This window comes from Dasypus novemcinctus, chromosome 18 (assembly GCF_030445035.2).
Source record: "Dasypus novemcinctus isolate mDasNov1 chromosome 18, mDasNov1.1.hap2, whole genome shotgun sequence".
NCBI classification, from domain to species: Eukaryota; Metazoa; Chordata; class Mammalia; order Cingulata; family Dasypodidae; genus Dasypus; species Dasypus novemcinctus.
Genome location: NC_080690.1, coordinates 68,212,028 through 68,232,346, shown reverse-complemented (window position 1 = coordinate 68,232,346; position 20,319 = coordinate 68,212,028). Strand labels below are relative to the sequence as shown.

At 59.6% G+C, this 20,319-nt stretch overlaps 1 protein-coding gene across 1 annotated transcript in view; it reads left to right on the top strand.

Annotated features, from left to right (window-relative positions):
* SLC8A2 (solute carrier family 8 member A2) overlaps positions 1 to 20,319 on the top strand; it is a 28,298-nt gene that overhangs the window by 2,644 nt on the left and 5,335 nt on the right. The window contains 9 exon segments of the mRNA XM_058280494.1: positions 1,375 to 2,066; positions 6,728 to 6,850; positions 6,852 to 7,031; positions 7,033 to 7,394; positions 11,958 to 12,380; positions 17,069 to 17,172; positions 17,324 to 17,341; positions 19,092 to 19,216; positions 19,494 to 19,593. Coding sequence (XP_058136477.1) covers positions 1,392 to 2,066; positions 6,728 to 6,850; positions 6,852 to 7,031; positions 7,033 to 7,394; positions 11,958 to 12,380; positions 17,069 to 17,172; positions 17,324 to 17,341; positions 19,092 to 19,216; positions 19,494 to 19,593 — 2,110 coding nt within the window. The 5' untranslated portion in view covers positions 1,375 to 1,391.

Sequence of the window (20,319 nt, the reverse complement as noted above, 5' to 3'; positions counted from 1 at the left end):
CCCTCCCTTTTTTATAGGATACTGGGTCACCATAGCAACCACAAGGTGGGGGCAGAGGACCTGGGAGCTGGGGCCAGTTTTCCTCTTGGAGAGAGAAATTGGGAGCTATGGAATTGGTGCTGAGTGACCTTGGGCAAGTTGTTTAACCTCTCTGAGCCTTGGTCCTCAAATTGTGAAATAGACAGGGATTTCCCCAAAGGGGGATGGTGTCACTTTGGATAGGGTGGGTGGCCAGGGAATGCTGCTCTAAGGAGCTGACATCTGAGTGGAGACCTGAAGGAGAAGCGAGAGCGGGTTGGAGGTATGTGAGGAAGAGTGTGCCAGGAAAGGGGGAACAGCATGTGCAAGGGCCCTGAGGCAGGAACATGTCGATGTGTCTGAGGATCGGTGAGGAGAGTCCTGGGGCTGGAGCAGAGGGAGGGAGGGGGAGAGAGAGGGAGAGGAGGTCAAATCCCGCGGGGCCTTGCGGTGAGGACTTGGTCCTCTCAGTGAGTCAGGAGCCACCAGAGGCTCTGGGACAGAGGAGAGACATGAGGTATTTTACGTTTTTAAAGGAAGTGTAGATGCGACAAAGAAATGGCTACTCAAACCCAGGGCCAGAGGCAGAGAGACGGGTACTGAAACAGTAGAGACCCCCACTCCTACTAAGAGAGCAGAAGTCCCACCTGGGGCTTGCTCGGTCACACTACTGAGGAACGGACTGACTTACAGAGACCCAGGGAGGAAGAAGAGAAAGACAAACCATCATCGTGGGGGTGGCCACGAGCTAGAGGCCCCCCCCAGCTGAGAGAGACACCCCAGCACCCCCACAGCCCAAGCCCCCAGCAGAAGCCCTCTGAGGGCCATTCGGCCCCCTGTGACTTTGGGGCCCCTAGCTCCCGGCGCCACAGGCGGAGTGACATGGTCTGTTCTTTCATGCCTGGCCTCATTCGTCCACCTGAGGTTCGTCTGTGCCGCCAGTCGGGTGTTTCGCTAGTCCGTTCCCTGTTCACTGCTGTGTAGTATTCCGCCGTGTGGCCAGTTCCCTGTGTGTTCTCTGTTTTTCTACAGACGGGCCTCTGGGCCCTGTCCAGTCCGGGGCTGTTAGGCCTCAAGCCGCGGGGACGTTCTCGTGCATGTCTTCCAGTGGCCGTGGGGAGGACGTCTTCCTCCTGGGTACACACCTGGGGGTGGGATTGCTGGGCCGGTTGGGGGCTTGCGGTCCAGCCCGGGAGAGACTGCCAAACGTTTCCGGGCCTGGTCAGACCGCGTGTCCCGCCGCGCCCGCCTCGCCTTCCTCCCGTGTGTCTCTCTACCCCACCCCCACCCAGCCTTGACCCCGCTCGGCGGGGCGGGGCCAGCGCTCACCCCGACTCGTCCTCCGCCCCCCCGCAGGACCCCGGCGCCTCCGCATGGCTCCCCTGGCCTGGGCAGGGGCCGCGCTCCTGCTGGGGGCTCCCTCCTGCTGGGCGGCGGCCACGCCGACCCCCTCCCCGCCGCCTCCCCCCGCCAACGACAGCGACGCTGGCGCGGGGGGCTGCCAGGGCTCCACCCGCTGCCAGCCGGGGGTGCTGCTGCCCGTGTGGGAGCCCGACGACCCGTCCCTGGGCGACAAGGCGGCGCGGGCCGTGGTCTACTTCGTCGCCATGGTCTACATGTTCCTGGGCGTGTCCATCATCGCCGACCGCTTCATGGCGTCCATCGAGGTCATCACGTCCAAGGAGAAGGAGATCACCATCACCAAGGCCAACGGCGAGACCAGCGTGGGCACCGTGCGCATCTGGAACGAGACCGTGTCCAACCTCACCCTCATGGCGCTGGGCTCCTCGGCGCCCGAGATCCTGCTGTCGGTCATCGAGGTCTGCGGCCACAACTTCCAGGCGGGCGAGCTGGGGCCGGGCACCATCGTGGGCAGCGCCGCCTTCAACATGTTCGTGGTCATCGCCGTGTGCGTCTACGTCATCCCGGCCGGCGAGAGCCGCAGGATCAAGCACCTGCGCGTCTTCTTCGTCACCGCCTCCTGGAGCATCTTCGCCTACGTGTGGCTTTACCTCATCCTCGCCGTCTTCTCTCCAGGCGTGGTCCAGGTGAGCAGGGGCCCGCACGCCGCCTCCCCCGGCGCCCGTGTGTCTGCCAAACCCAGAGGGGTGGCTCCCCGCGCTTGGAGCGGCTGGTCGTGTTTTTGCCTCAGTGCGTGCTCGCCGCTGCCAGGGCCGCCAGGTATGGGTGTGCAGGTTGGGCACCGCGCAAGAGCATGGGGCCCAAGGGGGCCGCCCGGAGTCCAGCCTGTATACCCGAGCCGTGTCTCTGGCTGGTGCTGTAGGCCTCGGTAGCTCTGCTGCCCAGAGAGGGCCCCTTTTTGCCATGAATCCACCCAGATGGGGTGCCTCAATCCTCACAAAGGCCCTGGATGTGTCGAACGCAGGCCGCGTTTCAGGTGTTCGCCAGGTGTTCGCCAGGAATGCTCAGAAGTTTTCTTACGCTCTCTGACTTTTGCATAATTTATTCCTGCTCTTGCAAAAAGCCATCCTCCATCTGCATAATTCATGCTACGCTTGCATAATTTAGTTGTGTGTTTTCTGACAGTGCTAATTGGATGGGGTAACTTGGTGTCATTTGCATAATTCACCCATGGGCTTGCATAGATACATGCCCACATCTGCATAATCGAGCTCTTTAGTTACCAGATATGCAATCATGGTTTGCATAATTCATTCATTATTGATTTCTGATGTTTGGATAATTTATGCCACTTCAGTGTAATTTATACTCACATCCAATATAAAGTAGGTGCAAGCGCAGTGATAGCTTTGCATAATTTATTCCAATAGTGGGGCAAAATTTAGACCCGCGGCTGCATAATTTACACCCACATTACCATAATCATTTGCTCCTCATTTGCCCAGTGATTTAACCTGCATACTTCATCATCTTCCTTTAAAACATTTGCCTAATTTATTCCCCACAACCCTGTCACTGCCATCTACACATGCATAATTTATTTATGGGTTTGGCCTAATTCATTCACACATGCATCATTTATTTGAGAGTGCCCAGGACTCATTCACGCGTGTATCATCTAATCATGCATTTCTGTCAGGGTTGTCATTTATGGTTCCCAGGAAAGATCTAAAGCTATAAGTATAGAAAGGCTCTGCTGATGATATAATAAAGGCAGAACGGAGGGATCAGAAACCACAAGGAGGAAAGGGGGAGGTGTGTGGCAGGAGGCAACAGGAGTGAAAGAGGAGGAGAAAGGTATTGCAATTGACCAATGACTGTAATGCTTGAGTTTCCTGGCTGCCATGGCAAAAAGTGCAGAGTTCTCAGGTGCTGCTAAAAAGGATAGTGTTCTGACTTAGGCTTTCAAAATGGCCTTTGATGAGGATTGCAGCAAGATTATAAAAAGAATTGCAGACACCGTGGGAGACAGGAGGGAAGGAGACATTTCCCCAAGGAGGACCTGACTGAGACCCAGGGAAGAGGGCGAGGGTAGAGATCAGCACAGCTCTGGTGGAAGAGCACCCAGCAGGGAACCCCTCCGGGGGTGACATGGAGACCAGAAGTTCCTCCCGTGTGACCTCAGGCAAAGCCCCTACCCTCTCTGGGCTTCAGGTGTCACCTCCCAACCAGGAGGGGGTTTGGACTAGACCCGTGGCTCCTGATCCTGCCCTTTTAAGAACAGATCTACCCTTTACTCTACTGCTGTGAAATTCTTGGATGAAAAAAAGAAAGGTCTTATATTGAGTTTTGGTGCATGGACTCGAGCTGGCAGGGCCTGGGTTCAAAGCCAGCTCCACCTCTCCCTAGCTGTGTGGCCCTGGACAAGTGACTTAACTTTTCTGTGCCTCAGTCTCCCCCCCTGTAAAATGGGGGCCGTCGGAGTGCCTGCCTCCGCGGACAGCTGTGGGGGAATCCATGGGATTGCTGTGTGCGAGGGCTTGGGCCGGGGCGTGTGCGCAGGAGTCAGCGGTAGCTGTCCCGACCGCTCCTTTGCTGGCCCACACGTGGCGGGCCACAGAGGCAGCGCCTGCCGGACAGGGATGTCAAGGAAAGCACTCTGGAGGGTGGACTTGCTCGAGTGGTTGAGCGCCTGCTTCCCATGAACAGAGTCCTGGGTTCGAACCCCGGTACCTCCTGAAAAAAAAGGTGTGGGGGGTAATCTGTGACAGAATGGGCCGCCTCTCCTGTGTAAACGCTTTGGCACGACTTCCTGCGAAGACATAACGAGGCAGTTGAGCGCCGGCCCCTTAGGGTCAGTAAATTTGGGTTTAAGAGAAAGGAAAAGGTCAGAAACCATCCCGTGCTGGTAGAGGAGTGGGAAGGCATGCTGTCAGAAGGCGTGCCGGGCGTACGTGAGACCAAGCGAGAAAAGATTCCTTACGTATGGAAAACCGAGCGGAGGCCTAGACTCCAGGTCGCTGTAGAGGGGTTTCCGCCAGCGTGGCCCTCAGCGGGCGCTCCGCAGGCAGGCTGCCCCGGGCGTCACTGGATGTCACTGCGCCACTCAAGGCCAGGCCCGCAGCCCCATCCTGGCGGCAGCCTGCCAACACCCCCGAATTTCGGGCTCACGGTCCCCCCGAGACCTGATGGTGTCACACGCCCTCCCCGGCTTGGGGTAGGGCAGGGGCGTGTCTTCGGTGTCCCTTGGCAGTGGGGGCATGCGGAGGAAGTGACTCTCCTGGAGTCCCGTTCTTAGCTGCCTGCAGGGAAGGAAACCAGTCTTGAGGTCCGAGATTCCCTTCCGATGAGTGGGCGCCCTCGCCACGCACCTAGCGGTCAGTTCCGTTCCTGCGAGGCGAGAGTTCATTTTACAGTTTGGGCCGAAAACTCCATTTCTTTTCACAAGCTTGTCAGGTGGAGATTTATGGGGTTTTACCGTTTCCAAGTCTTGCCTTTCCCCCCCCAACCGTCATCAACACAGCCAATGGGACGTGGAGACTGGCTCTTAAAAGAGGTGTTTCCCCTCCGCAGCTCGTTCGGAGGGGGCTTCAGGGGCCACCTGATGGTAAATATCCTTTCATGCTTTGCTTCCTTGTCTTGGCTGAGAAAGGTTCCATCTGGGGTTTCACATTATGCTTTGAGCAACTGGCAGGCCTCGGGGACGTGTTTTCTGTGTGTGCCGAGGCCCGTGCCAGGCCCTGGGCAGCCTAGAGCCGCCCCAGGTGGGCCCAAGGTAACTACTCAGAGGAACGATGTCACTAATCCCCCGTCTTGAGCATTTTCCACGTGCCAGGAAGCGGCGGTGCTAAGTGCCGGGGGTACAGAAGCGCACCGAGTCTTGGGATGTCCTCGTTTTATGGACGAAGAGACCGGGCCGCGCATCCCTCTTCTGGAACGGGGATATGAGCGCACAGCCGCCTGCCCGGCTGGGGGGGGGCCGCCTGTAAACACGGGCTCGTTTCTATGAGGCTGAGACGACGATCTGAATTCAGGGCCAGAGTCCTGTCCCGGAGGACCAAACACATGCGAAGGAGGGAGACTGAGGCCAGAGCTGTGTTCCCCGAGGAGCGGTGGTGGCGCGGGGTAGGGGAGGCGGGCGGTGCTGGGTGGGAAGTGGGCTGGGGGGCGCCTGGGCCAGGGGAGGACAAGAGAGGCGGCTCTGCCCCGGACAGGGGCCAGGCCCCGGGCTGCGGCCTGTCGCTCGGTGGGCGGGGGGTGTCTGAGGGTCCCCGAGCTGGGCAGGGGTGGTTCTCAGCTCACAGAAAAGGTGGACAGGCGGACGAAGATGACGACCAGGAGACAGACAGACAGGGAGGAGCCGGGAGCAAGCAAACAGCAGGGTGGGGGCGACGCGAGCAGAGAAGTCATTCTGGGGAGACACAGATATTGAGAGAAGGAAGAAACTGCCAAAAACCTCCCCTGGGAGAGAGCCAGCCCGGGCTCTACAAAAGGACATACAAGAGCGCCATGGAGGCAAAGAGACAGAGGCCCCGGGAGAGAAGGGTGGGAAAAAAGGAGGAGAGGCAGAGGAGGGAAGGGAAAGCAGCTGAGACAGAGAGAAGGATCCTGGCAGGGAGAGACAGAGAGAGAGGGACAGGGACCTGGCAGAGCTGGACAGCGACCAGTGCTAAACCGAGAGAGACAAAAAGGGGGGACAGAGAGCGAGCAAGAAGGAAGGAGAGAGATTGGGGGATGTGGGAGAAATAGGACGAGAGGAGGCAGGGCTGGAGACCTTGGGCTGTGGGAGGCCCTAGACAGGGGGAGACCCGGGGCGGCGGGAGATCCTGGACAGGGGGAGACCCAGGGCAGCAGGAGATCCTGGACAGGGGAAGACCCAGGGCGGCGGGAGACCGCGGGCTGTGGGAGACCCTGGACAGCGGGAGACCTGGGGCTGCAGGAGGCCCTGGACAGCAGGAGACCGGGGCGGTGGGAGACCCTGGACAGCGGGAGACCTGGGGCTGCGGGAGGCCCTGGATAGTGGGAGACCCGAGGCGGCGGGAGATCCTGGACAGGGGGAGACCTTGGGCTGCAGGAGAGCCTGGACAGCGGGAGACCCCAGGGCTGTGGGAGGCCCTGGACAGCGGGAGACCCAGGGCGGCGGGAGACCTGGGGTGGCGGGAGACCTTGGGCGGTAGGAGACGCTGGACAGCAGGAGACCTGGGGCAGCGGGAGGCCCTGGACAGCAGGAGACCTGGGGCAGCGGGAGACCCTTGGGCTGCGGGAGCGCCTGGACAGCGGGAGAGCCGGGCGGCGGGAGACCGCGGGCGGCTGCGGGGCCGCCCTCCTGATGCGCGGCCGCCCGCAGGTGTGGGAGGCGCTGCTGACGCTCGTCTTCTTCCCGGTGTGCGTGGTGGTGGCCTGGATGGCGGACAAGCGGCTGCTCTTCTACAAGTACGTGTACAAGCGCTACCGCACCGACCCGCGCAAGCGGCATCATCATCGGCGCCGAGGGCGACCCGCCCAAGAGCATCGAGCTGGACGGCGCGTTCGTGGGCGCCGAGGCGCCGGGCGAGGCGGGCGTGCTGGGCCCGGGCCCGGCCGAGGCGCGCGAGCTGGACGCCAGCCGCCGCGAGGTCATCCAGATCCTCAAGGACCTCAAGCAGAAGCACCCCGGACAAGGACCTGGAGCAGCTGGTGGGCATCGCCAACTACTACGCGCTGCTGCACCAGCAGAAGAGCCGCGCCTTCTACCGCATCCAGGCCACGCGGCTCATGACGGGCGCCGGCAACGTGCTGCGCAGGCACGCGGTGGACGCGTCCCGCAGGGCCAGCCCGGCCGACGGTGCGGGCGACGACGAGGACGACGGCGCCAGCCGCATCTTCTTCGAGCCCAGCCTCTACCACTGCCTGGAGAACTGTGGCTCCGTGCTGCTCTCCGTCACCTGCCAGGGCGGCGAGGGCCACAGCACGTTCTACGTGGACTACCGCACCGAGGACGGCTCCGCCAAGGCCGGCTCGGACTACGAGTACAGGTGGGTGCCGGGCGGGGCTGGGCAGGCAGCGCTGGCGCCCGCACGTCGTGCTTCTGCCAACCGGATCCTGGCTCTCCTGCCTCTGGGCTGTCTCCAGTGCCCATCCTTACCCTGCTTTGGGAAGACCTGCAGCATCTACCCATCCATCTACCATCCATGCACATGTCCTTCCACCCACCTGTCCACCCCACCCACCCATCCATCCACCCACCTGTCCACTCACCCACCCATCCATCCACCCACCCGTCCACCTACCCACCACCACCCACCCATCCCATCCACCCACCCAGCCACCCACCCACCCATCCATCCACCTATCTACCAATCCATGCATCATCCACCCATCCACCCACCCATTCACTCACCCATCCATCCATTCACCCACCCACTCATCCATCCACCTACCTACCCACCCATCCACTCCCATCCATCCATCCACCAACCATCCACCTACCCACCCACCCATCCATCTATGCACCCATCCACCTGCCCACCCATCCATCCATCCACCTACCTACTCATCCATCTACCCATCCACCCACCCACCCATCCATACACCTACCCATACACCCATACACCCACCTACCCATACACCCACCCATACACCCATCCATTCTTGAGAGCCCAGTATGTGCCCGACCCTGCTCTAGTACTTGGTACCCAGAGTGAAGCAAGACTAAGCCCGTGCCTCAAGTCTCCCCTCCAGGGTCCCTAAGCTTTCCCCACCCTGGTTCCAGAGCCATGCTGCTTTATTTCTTCCAGTGTTCTTGTACGTTTTGTCCCCTCCCCCCCATTACTCCGAATGAGAATGTGGACCGAGCACCTGCTGAGGGCCTGCCCTCACGCTGGGCCTCCAGCATCACCTGTAGGCTCTTGCGCCCAGACCACATCGTTTGAGCTGTCCTGGCTGTGTGTCTCCTGACCTGGCTGACCAAATCCGGTGTGGTCAGTTATGAAGAGTAAAAATATTTACTGAGCACCTACTCCGTGCTAGAGACAGGTCTGGGCGGTGTATCCTTGTGAACACACGTGACAGGTGGGATTGCTGCCCTCGAGTCTTCCCTCCAGGACTTGTGTCTCTGATGACAGCTTTGCTGTGCATTTCATTGTCTGACAAAACAGCTGGCCTCCCATCGCTGAAAGTGAAAGCATTTAGTAAGCACCCACTGTGTGCCAGGCACCGCCCCAGACTCGGTGAGTAAGACAAGGTCACTGTCACACACTGCCTCCGGCATCCTTGAGCTATGTGCAGGCTTGGTGCCGACCCCAACCATTTGAAGGATGATAGCTCTGACAGATGTGTTGTCACCAATAGAACAATTCCCCCCAGCCAACCCCATCATTACTAAAGTAAAAAACATGTATTGCGCACCTACTGTGTGCCAGGGGTGCACAAGACAGCTAAGGGACCTGCCCTTCAGTTGCAATAAGGATATAAACTACTTAACGTATAAAAACCACAGGTGGTGGTAAGGCTGAGCAGACAAATAGAGGAGGATCAGGGGAGAGGTGGTTGCCATGCTGTTCCCAGGTCGTCGGTTCCACTGGTTCCACCGTAGAGCAGCCCACCCTCTGCCCTCTACCTGATGAGCCTCACTGCCCCCAGGCCCTCTCCTTACACATCTATGCAGCCCCGTGATGTTCCCTCATTCAGCAGTTGCTTCTCTGAGCACCTGCTCCATGCCACATGCTTCTGTAGGGGCTACTCGAGAGAGAACAGTGAAGACAGATAAGATCTGTGTCTTGAGTGGCTCGCCGCGCTCTTTTAAGAACGATAGCTTTGCAGTACGTTTTGCAAACTGAGGTGTAGGTCTCCCTCGTTTCCCATAATAATGGCATTTGTCTGTGGCTCTGGGCAACGGAGACCCGCAGTGAACAAAAGCCATAAAGTTGCAGCCCCGGTGGAGCTGGCGTTCTCGCGGGAAAAGCAGGCCATTGGGCAGAAAGCACTGAATACATAAAAATGTCAGGTAGCAGTGAGAGCCTTGGAGAAAAATGAAGCCAAATAAGAGAAGGGAACGACGGAGGCCTGACTCCCTTTAACCCTTCTCTTTCTGGGGCAGAGTTCTCGGTGTCACAGATCTTTGCTTCCAGCCTTGCCTCGGCAAGCCCAGTTTCCCCTTTCCACCCCAAATGTCACTGCTGTGGACATTCGCGGAGCTTTGCCTCCACCTCAGCCGAGAGCCTTCTGTCAGCCCATCTCCAGCCGCCTCCCCTCCCCGGCCCCTCCCAACCCTCCCCTCACAGACACCACGGACGGGTCTTTGTTCTGGCATCCCGCAGCAAGGGGTCCCTCTCGCCACCCAGGGCTTCCTCCTTCCGGCATCCCCCATCACCCCATATCTCCCAGACCCCCTCGGTGGTGGAAAAGCCACCCTCCCCCCTGGAGCTGGCTGTCACTCCGTGGTCTCCTCCCCTTTCCACTCCCACCCAGGCCCTGGTCTGCACTGCCGGCCCCTACAGCCCAAGCCTTTGGGGAAGGAAGTGAGTACAGGGTCACCTCCCTGCCTCCTTCCCCTGCTGGGATCAAAAAGCTGCCTGCTCACCTGAAAGTGACCTCTAGACTCAGATGTTCAAGGTCAAGGGGTAAATGCTGTTTGGTGGTGAAACCAAAGAGCCGGGAAGAGCCGGGTACCTTCCCATCCGACTCATGGAAATAAGGTGTCTGGAAGAAGGGACGCCTTTTTCCAGTTTGCACAAAGGCATCACATGGGCTAGGGGAGACCTGAGGGCCTCGGTCTCTCCAAATTAAACACGACCTCTGAGAGCCCCCCAGAAGCACAGCCGTTTCCAGATTCTGAGATTTAAGTCCCTTTGATCCAAGCATGCGAAGGGTCTAAGGTTGTAAGACTCTAGGGGTCCAACTTTTTTATTCTCTCATCCATGCCCCAATCAGTCTCTGATTTGAGGGTTCTAAGATTTTCGCGGTCTCAGATTCTGTGTACCACTATTGGGACAGGAGTCCTGTGACCCCAGCCTTCTGTGACTCTGCTTCTAAATCCCCATGTTCTTTTTCTTTCTGGCTTGTCATGTGGGGAATTTTCACCGAAGGGGTGCAAGAATAGTTTGATGAATCTGCATATAAGCCTTCACCCAGATTCACCAGTTGCTCTCATTTCATCCTATTTGCTTTCTCTCTCTAATATATAACATGAATAATGGTGGAGCTGTATGACCCTGAGCTGCAGGCAGTATGGCCCTTTATCTGTAAAGACTTGAGCATGCCTCTCCCCAGGGATAGCGGCCTCCTCCTCCGTCATCACAGTGCAATCCTCGCACTCCGGAAATGTGACACTAACTCAGTGTTATCACCCAATCCCCAGTCCATGCTCACTTTCCCAGTTGTCCCAGTAATGTCCTTTCTGGCTTCCAGTCCAGAACCACACATTGCATGGGTTGCCCTGCGTCTCAGGACTCCTCCGCCTTCGGACTTTCACGACCCTGACCCTTTTGAGGATGACAGATGAGTCACTCTGTGGAAGGAGCCTCAGTCTGGGTTTGTCTAGTGTCGCCCCATGATCCGAGTCGCGTTAGGTGCTTTGGGCAGGAATCCCATGAAAACGACCCCGCGTCTTCCTCACTGCAGCATAGTGGGAGGTGTGCAAAGGCCCCTGGCCCACGCCTGGGCAAGTCCGGTTTAACTGTGCGCTCAAGACCCCGCCTTCTGTTTAAGTTTACAAACCTCGCCTTCCATGACGTTAGGATTCCAAGATTTGAATTACTCACGTACTGGACTCGCTAGCTGGCTCTCCAGTGCGGCTGCACCAGGCCTGTGGCAAGTGCTTCCCCCGTGGTAACTCAGTCCTCACAGCCAGGCCAGGAGCCATACGCTATTATTTTACAGATGAGGACACGGGGGCTTGGTGGGCTGCAGACCCCTGCTGGGTGCCTCCGCCTCCAGGGACAGTGCTCCCCAAGCTGGGCCTGCAGCCACAGGAGCTGCCGTCCCCAACACGTCTCCCTGGCTCTAAAGCTCCGGCCTTTTGGCAGAATCTCCAGGTCCCCTGTCCCTCCTCCAGAGCTGGGCTTCTCTTGGGAAACTGGGGACCAAGACCCCTTATGACAAAAGTGATAACAGTATAGACTGCGTTTATTGATATTGTAACATGTTTCAAAAATGGTGCTGAGGAGGGATTGGGGGGGCGGGTAATAGATTTTCAAGACTCATTAACCCTCTCCGGTCATTTTGATGCCTCCAGCCCTGTCAGGAGCTGGCTCCATCCCTGTGCTCTCCCCAAGTTTCACCCTGATTTATCTAATGTCACTGCTTCATCACCCCCCCATCCCACCCTCTTCATCGTCTGTTTAAGGCCCACCCCTCCCTCCTGCTCATGACTGCCACAGTGGGAGGGACCCCCTCTGTCTTGTTCCCTCTCTGTACCCCCTCCTCCGGGAAGCCCACCCCGAACCACCCTCAGTGTTACCTGTGTAATGCCTGTCCGCTCTCATCCTGCGGCGCCCCCTCCTCCGGGAAGCCCGCCCTGACTTCCTCCCCCGCCCCGCTCCGCGGTGCGCACGGCCGCTGCCACCCTCACCCCGTTCTCTCCCCCTCCGCCGCCGCAGCGAGGGCACGCTGGTGTTCAAGCCGGGCGAGACGCAGAAGGAGCTGCGCATCGGCATCATCGACGACGACATCTTCGAGGAGGACGAGCACTTCTTCGTGCGGCTGCTGAACCTGCGCGTGGGCGACGCGCAGGGCATGTTCGAGCCCGACGGCGGCGGGCGGCCCAAGGGGCGGCTGGTGGCGCCGCTGCTGGCCACCGTCACCATCCTGGACGACGACCACGCGGGCATCTTCTCCTTCCAGGACCGCCTGCTGCACGTGAGCGAGTGCATGGGCACCGTGGACGTGCGCGTGGTGCGCAGCTCGGGCGCGCGCGGCACCGTGCGCCTCCCCTACCGCACGGTGGACGGCACGGCGCGCGGCGGCGGCGTGCACTACGAGGACGCGTGCGGCGAGCTCGAGTTCCGCGACGACGAGACCATGTGAGCGCGCGGGGGCGGGGCGAGGCGGGGGGGGGGGGGGGGGGCCTGAGGGGCGGGGCCGGCGGGGCGGAGCCGGCGGGGCGGGGCCTGAGCGGCGGGGCGGGGCCATAGCCGGGCGAATCTGTGAAAAGCCTCTGGCCGGGGGAGTGGGGCGGGGCCTGGGTGGGAGGGGCCGGTGGGGCGGGGCCCGAGCAGGCCGAATCTATGAATCTATGAAATGCCTCTGGCCCGGGGCGGGGGCGGGGCCGGCGGGGGCGGGGCCAGCGGGGCGGGGCCATAGCCGGGCGAATCTGTGAAAAGCCTCTGGCCGGGGGGAGTGGGGCGGGGCCGGGGTGGGAGGGGCCGGCGGGGCCTGAACGGGGGTCGCATCTGTGAAAAGCCTCTGACCCGGGGGGTGGGGTGGGGCTGGGGTGGGCGGGGGTCGGTGGGGGGGCGGGGCCCGAGTGGTGGAATTGGCCCGGGTGGGCGGGGCCTAAGGAAAGAAGTGGTGGGCTGGGGAGAGGGGCGTTCTCGGGAGCTGCAGTGGGGCCAGGATAGAAGTAGGAGGAGACGGGACAGCACCGGGGAGGGGAAAGAGAAAAGTGGGGAGTAACGGGACGTGGCCACGATCCTGGGGCGGGGCGAAGCGAAGCCGGGGGCGGGCCCGGGCAGCAGCTGGGTTTTGGAGAGGTGGGGGGAGAAGGAAGGAGCCGTCGCGGGCTGGCCAGGGGAGGAGAGAGGGGAGCGGGCACGGCTCGGGCCTGGCGATGGGCGGGGCGCAGTGTGGCTGGGCCTGTGTGGGGACAACGGGGGGTCCTGCCGAGACGGGACGGCGTCTGTGGAAAGGGGGTGGGAGCTGCGGAGACGGAGCAGGGCCAGAGGTGGGGTCTGGATGGGGACCTGAGGAGGGGGCGCGGGCGGGGAGGAAGACAGACGGGGAGGGGGCGGGAGAGGGGGTGGGGCTTGCAGGCGGGAGGAGGAGCCTAAGAGAAGGTGGGCGAGGCGTTGGGAAAAGCTGGGGTCGGGGAGACCGAGGGGAGATAGGGGAGCTGGGGCGGCTGCACGGCGCACCCGGGTGGACCCACGCTCCAACGCAAACCGACCCAGAGCCACTCACGCAGACACGCGTGGACACACAACCGACACGCAGGCCCAGGCATGTAAGGTCACGGACACCGCAGCACCGAGACACGGGTGTCCTCGCGCCCAGACACGCCCCTTGCACAGAGGCCCAAGACCCCGCGCGTGCCTGCAGCCTCCCTTCCCCCGCCCGGGATGCAGACGGCGTGTCGCTCCCCCCCCCCCCACGCCTCCCGCTCCCTGCCGCCCCCGCACGCGTCTGTCTCTCCTGCCCGCCGCCCACGCTCCTCCCACCCAAGCGGAGCCCCCACCACGCGCCGCCACCCCCTCCCAGCCTCGGTGCCTCCGCCTCCGCCTCCGCTGCGCTCAGCTCCTCACTGGTCTCCCAGTCTCCATCCCTCCCCCTGCGTCTCCCCGGCCCTGTCCCTCGGGGGTCCCTGTTCATTTCCGGATCCCTGCCCCTGGTATCTAGCTCCCCGACTCAGGGTGTATTTCAGTGGGGGGCTCTCCATACGCTGGCTGGCTGGCTTGGTCTCCCTGGCCTGGGGGTACCATCCCAGGTCCCATCGCTCATTCCCAAGACGTGGGAGGCAACGGGAAGAGTTGTCTTTTTGCTCCTTCTGGTCCTTCCTGTAGTCTAACTCGCTTCCGACCTGCTGCTGTGGCCCCACAGTCCCTCTCCTCCCCCGCCTGGCTTCCCCGGGCTGGGACACCCTCTGTCCCCTGCCCGCGCCCCGCCCGAGCTTCCAGCTGTGGTTTCAGGAGGCAGAGAACAGGAGGCTAATTAACGTTTAGGGAAACACATCCTTCCTCTGACGGGCAGGCGCTAATTAGAGGCACTGCGAAGCAGCCGAGCTGGAGGGGCGTCCCAGGCAGGATCAACACAGAGGTGGGGAGAGAGGCGCCCGGAGCCGGGCTGGTGGGGAGAGGGTGCAAGAGAGAGAGAATGGGAACTCAGAGTCAGTGACGGAGACAGCGTGAGAAGAGGAGATGACACATAGAGAGAAACAGAGACGAGGAGACTCAGAGAGAGAGAGTGGGGAAGACTGAAAGAGATGCAGGGGACGTCGAGACAAGGAAGGAGAGAAACGTAGTCACAGGGACGGAGATTGCCTCATGATGCTATAGAGAGGAAAGAGTGGGGGTCAGCGAGACCCTGGGGAGACGGAGGGGGCTCACAGGAGATGAGAAAGAGACCTGGTGTGGGTTCCAGAGGCCACGATGGGTGGGGGAGTGCCGTTTCCAGGAAGCACGGAATCAGGGTAAGAGGGCGACAGAATGTCAGGGCTGGAGGGGGGGACGCTGCTTCCTTTGACCCCAGAAAGCCCTGCCCTTGTCCAGCTCCGAGCCTCTTGCTGTCCCCTGCCACTTGGGCATCTCCTCTTCCTGGGTCCCCTGAGGCCACGCCTGTCAGGGCCCCGGTTGACGTGCCTGTCACCGCACGTCAGTCACTGCGAGTTAGTGGCGTACAGCCTGTCTGCGAGAGTGTGTGTCGGAGGTGTGTGTGTATCATCCTGTCAGCGTGTCACTGTTCCAGAAGCTGTCTGCGTGTGTCAGCCTGCGTGAGGAGCAGGTCTGCGGCGACGCCCCCCTGGCCGCGGCCCTTCAGCACCGCGGACAGCTCCACGCCCTCTCCTGAGGGCGGAGCGCCGTTTCTTTCCACCCACAGAAACGTTTAAAATATTGAAACCAGGAGGGCGTGAGGGCGGAGGCGGCTGCGCGTGGCTGCGTGACCGCCTTGTGTCCGCCTCTTTGCAGAAGTGTGTCCTGTGGTAGTGTGTTGAGACGTGTCTGCTTGGGTGGTTTGGTTATTCCACTGTCAAGCATCTGGGCCCTGGGAGAAACCAGGTCAAGGGAAACAGAGAGCCCGGAGAGTGGCCTCAGAGACAGGGAGAGATAATCGGGGAACCGCAGAGACAGAGAGAGATGAAGAGAGACACAGGGAGGCTGAGCGATGGGCAAAAAGAGAAAGGAAGTGCGCGAGACAAAGATGCAGAGAGCACCCCTGAAGGAAATAAACAGGCGGCGGGAGTCATCAAGATGCGGGGAGGAGGGCTCCGCGGGTCAGCCTTGTCGCCGAAGTGGGGGGGTGTCACACCCCGGCAGTGGGCATCCGGGCCGTGTGATTTTGCCACTGCATACAGAATGGCCCTGGGGTGTGACGGTGTGTGGGCCGTGTGGCTGGCGGCGCTTCCTCTCCGGGTGGCTGTGGGGGCTGGCTGGCTGTTTCTGGATTTGGGGCTGAGCCTTGCGGGGCTACGTGGGGCCTACAGCCAGAGAAGGTGCTGGAGGCAGAGCCGTGCGCCTTCTGGGCTGGTGGGTCTCTGCATCTGGGTGGGAGTTGCGGGGGGCGGGGGCGTTCTGTGCCTGAAGGGGACAGATAACTTCCGCCCTCCCTCCCCTGCCAACTCCTGGTTACCATGGCAGCCAGGATGCTGAGAAAATCAATTAGCAGGCAGTCAACCCTCCTAATGTGGTTAGGACAGAGGGCAGGACGCTGAGGGTCTCCTGGGCAGAAGGGTCTGAGCTGAGAAATATTTACTGAGGGTGTGTGCTCTCCGCCAGGCCCTGTGCTAGGTGCTGGGGATACAGTAAAGACCATCGAAAAGCAAAGGTTGTTTCCCTGGTGGAATGTACGTTTTAATGCAGGTGGGAAAACAGCAAACAGGAAACAAAGTAAAAAATATATATGGTGCGTTAGAAAAAAAAGAAGACTACTTCGGACAGGGTAAGGGGAGCAGAAGAGCTGGGGCGGGGACAGGGATGGATTTCAACATCAAATAAGGTGGTCGAAGTGGGCTTCGTTAAGAACGTGAAGTTGGAGCAGCGACTGAAGGAACTGAGAGAGGGAGCCTGGGGAACGAGTGTTCTGGGCAGAGGGGCCAGCCAGTGCAAAGGCCCTGGGCTACCTTGTATGTCCGAGGGACAGCGAGGTGGCCAGTGTGGCTGGAGTGGAGTGAGCAAGAAGAGGGGGCTGGGAAGCCCCAAAAGGAACAGAAACTGGGGTGCAGGGGGCCTTGTGGGTCATTCTAAAGTCTTTGGAGCCCTGGGCGAGGTGGGAGCCGTACAGATGGGTGCAGAGCAGGGACCTGACCTGACTTAGACTTAGCACGATCCCTCTGGCTGCCGTTTGGAGAACAGGTGTGGGTGGTGAAGCATGGAGCGCATTTAGGAGGCTACTGCAAGGGTCCAGGCATGAGAAGATGATGGTGGGGCCAGAGGGGAGGCAGAGGGCTGGTGGTGGGTCTGGGGCAGGTGTCAGGATTCTAGATTCTGATAGATGGAAATTCGAATACTGTCTCATCCATGAGCTCAGGTTACTTCCCTTTAATATGCCTCAGCTTCCTCATCTATTTCTGGGTTTGTTTCTATAAAATGGGGGATAATAAGCGGAGTAGGTGTAGCTGAGTGGTTGAGCACCTGCTTTGCATGCACGAGGTCCTGGGTTCAATCCCTGGTACCTCCTTTAAAAAATGGAGATAATAATAGAACCTTCCTTCTAGCGTGGTGGGGACTAATTGAGGTTATTATGCCTGGAATGAATCAGGTGCTCAGGAAACTGGGTGGCTAATTAGGAGAGTGGCCCGATGGGCCAGCAAGGGGGTCTTATGCTGGTTGTTCTCCCCCAGGAAAACTCTTCAGGTGAAGATAGTGGATGATGAAGAATATGAGAAAAAGGATAATTTCTACATCGAGCTTGGCCAGCCCCAGTGGCTAAAGCGAGGGATTTCAGGTGAAGGGGGATGGGTGGGCTGTGGGAGGGGTCCAGGGGTCCAGGGCTGGGGGACCCTTGCGGGCTCAACTGTGGGCGCTCCTTCAGGCTCATGAATCTGAGCTTCCCAGGGAAGTGATCTCATTTTCTCCCTGTCTCTGTCTCTCCCCAGCTCTGCTACTCAATCAAGGTGAGTAGAGTCTCCTCCAGGCTTTGGCTGGGGAGGAGCCACTGGAGGGAGGCATCAGGGGAGGGTCAGAGCCTCAAGCTACCCTTCCAGGTTGGGTTTGAGACAGGTTGGTGGTGAGATATGGGTAGGTTTGTGCCTGGGCAAGGGTTGGAGGCAGAATTAGATTTGGGGATGGAACCAGTGTAAAGCTGGGGTCAAGTTTGGGTTTGAAGACCAGGGTTATGTTGGAAGTCAAGAGTGGAGGACCAGTTAGTCACAGATCAGGGTTAGGATTGGACCAAGATTAGTATTAAGACAGGCTTGTGGTGGGATCAGATTTAGGTCAGTTTGAGGGCTTTGTGGTTAGAATTGGGCCAGGGTCAAAGATTAGGGTAAGAGTTGAGGCCAGGTTTGGAGAAAGTGACAAAGTTTGGGGATGAGGGTCAGAATTAGGGTTTAGGGTAAGAGGTTAGGATTAGGGCTAGAAAATAACAATTGTATTAGTTAAGGTAAGTAATACCAGCCGCTGTAACAAACAGACCCCCAAATCCCAGTAGTTTAATACAATACAAGCTATTTCCTGCTCAGAGTTTGTTGAATGTGCCCCTGGTTGGTGGATGACTCTCTCCTTCCATGTGATCATTTCCTCTTGTGGCGCCACCGTCTTGCTTCTTGCTGGAGCCTTGGCACCAGCCAGCAAGCAGGGCAAGGGAGCGTGGAGGAGCACATGGGAGGTTTCCATGGTCTGAGCCTGCAGGATTGCCCATCCCTTCTGCCTGCACTCTACTGGCATGACTCAGTCACATGACCACACCCAACTACAGGGGGCTGGGGAAAGCAGTGCAGCTGTGCACCCAAGAGCGAGAGGAAATGGGTTTCAGAGCACACAGCATTCTGCCACATGGTCAAGTTCTTTGTTGGTGTTGGTTCTAGAATGAGTCAGACTTGGGCTTCAGACTGAGGTTTGACGTCAGGTTTAGGACTGACATCAGAGCTGGACTTGGAGTTCGGGATTGGGTTTGAGATTACTGAGGGATGGGGTTAAGGTGAGAGCAAGGATTTGGGGATTAGAGTTAGGGTTGAGGGTTGGGGTTTGTCATGAGGACTGGTGACAGAATTACACTTGGGGTTACAGTTAGAATCCTGCTCAGTGTTGGTGACCAAAATTAGGGTTGGGTTGGTGCTGGGCTTGTAGGAAAGGGTCAGCATATTGTGGGAGATACTTGAGTACCAGACCGGGTTGTTGGTGGGTTGGGGTCCTGTATTTGTCAGAAATCAGATATCCTCCTTTTTCCTTGCCACCTCAAATACGCTCTAGAAATGTTTCCAGAGCTTGGGTGTATAGCTCAGGCCTCCACCTCCGAGGGTGGTGATGATGACAATGATATTAGTGAGAATAACAGATGAAATAACACTCACTGAATAGTAATTGTGTGCCGGGCACTGCTCTAAGCACATCACATGAACTGGCTCTCACAGCCACCCTGTGAGTTAGGTACCTCACAGATGTGGAAACGAGGCCCAGAGAGAAGGCGCTATCCCAGGTCACACGGCCCCGCATCCGAATCGCATGGACCGGCCCCTGGGGGCCGGGTCTCGGGGCTTGAGGGAGAGGGTGGGTCAGACAGGAGACTGGGGAGAGCGAGGCAGGGCGAGAAGGCTGCCTGGAGGAGGACAGCTAGGGTTTTCTCTGTCCACGGGAAGAGGAGTGAGGGCATCGCAGGCCCGGTTTGGTAGGCCTGGCGTCTAACACGTACCCTTGGTGCTGCAGGGGAGGGAGACAGGAAGCTGACAGCCGAGGAGGAGGAGGCTCGCAGGATAGCGGAGATGGGCAAGCCCGTCCTCGGGGAGAACTGCCGGCTGGAGGTCATCATCGAGGAGTCATATGACTTTAAGGTGCTTTCGGGGGGGCATCGCCTTTGTGGAGTCCTGCCTGGGTCGTTTCCTCGGGGAGGGCTTGGGCGTGGAGCAGCGGGCAGGGTCTGGAGGGAAGGGAGACTGTGCGGCCGCCCAGGGGCGCCTCCGTCAGCACCACGGACAGCACCTGCGGCTGGAGCCGGGGCGGCGGGCGGAGGGCCCCGCGCAGGTGACGCGCCCCCCGCCGCGGCCCCTCGTGGGGCTTCCCTCGCGTGCACACAGGCAGCGGCCCTCCCCACCCCCCTCTCGCCCCCAGAGCACAGTGGATAAACTCATCAAGAAAACCAACCTGGCCTTGGTGATCGGAACCCACTCGTGGAGGGAGCAGTTTTTAGAGGCAATTACGGTGAGCGCAGGTAAGTGGGGAGGGAGGAGAAAGGAAGAGAGGGATGGAGAGACCCAGGGGGAGAGAAATGAATGGAAAAGGAGAGGAGGAGGGAGGGGGAAGAGGGACAGGGAGAGAAGTACAGAGAGATGAAGAAGAAGGAGAAGATAGAAAGACACAGTCAGGCACAAAGAAAGACAGAAAGAGGGAGACAGAGGGAAAGAAGGGGAGCAGATACAAACAGGAGAGACAGATAGAATCACAGACACGGAGGGAAAAGAGAGATGCAGAAGAGAAGCAGTAAGTAAACTGGAGGGAGCCAGCCAGAGAAAGAGAGAGACAGATGCGGAGAGGTGGGGGGGGGGGGCAGCTGAGCTGGGAGGGTGGCAGGGAGGGCGGGCCCTGGCCTGGGCTTCCTCTCGGCGTCAGGTGTGGGGGATGGGGGTAGGTTAGATGGCCTGGCCTCCCCACACACAGCCGGGGCTCCTCTGTTGTCATGGAGACAGTCGCCAAGGCACCCAGCTCTCTCCCACCTGGGCGGGTTCCCACCCTCCTGAGGCCTCAGACGGGCCCACACTGCCCCCCTGTGGCCAGAGGCACTGTGGCGCTTGGAGTCACAGACTCAATCTTGGGAAACCAACACACTGGCCCTTTGGGGGAAACTGAGGCTTAGAGGCAAAGAGGGACTGGCTCGACGTTCCTTGGGGAGTCCAGAAAAGGCGGGGGTTGGGGCTCAGGGCCTCTGCCTCTTACCCAG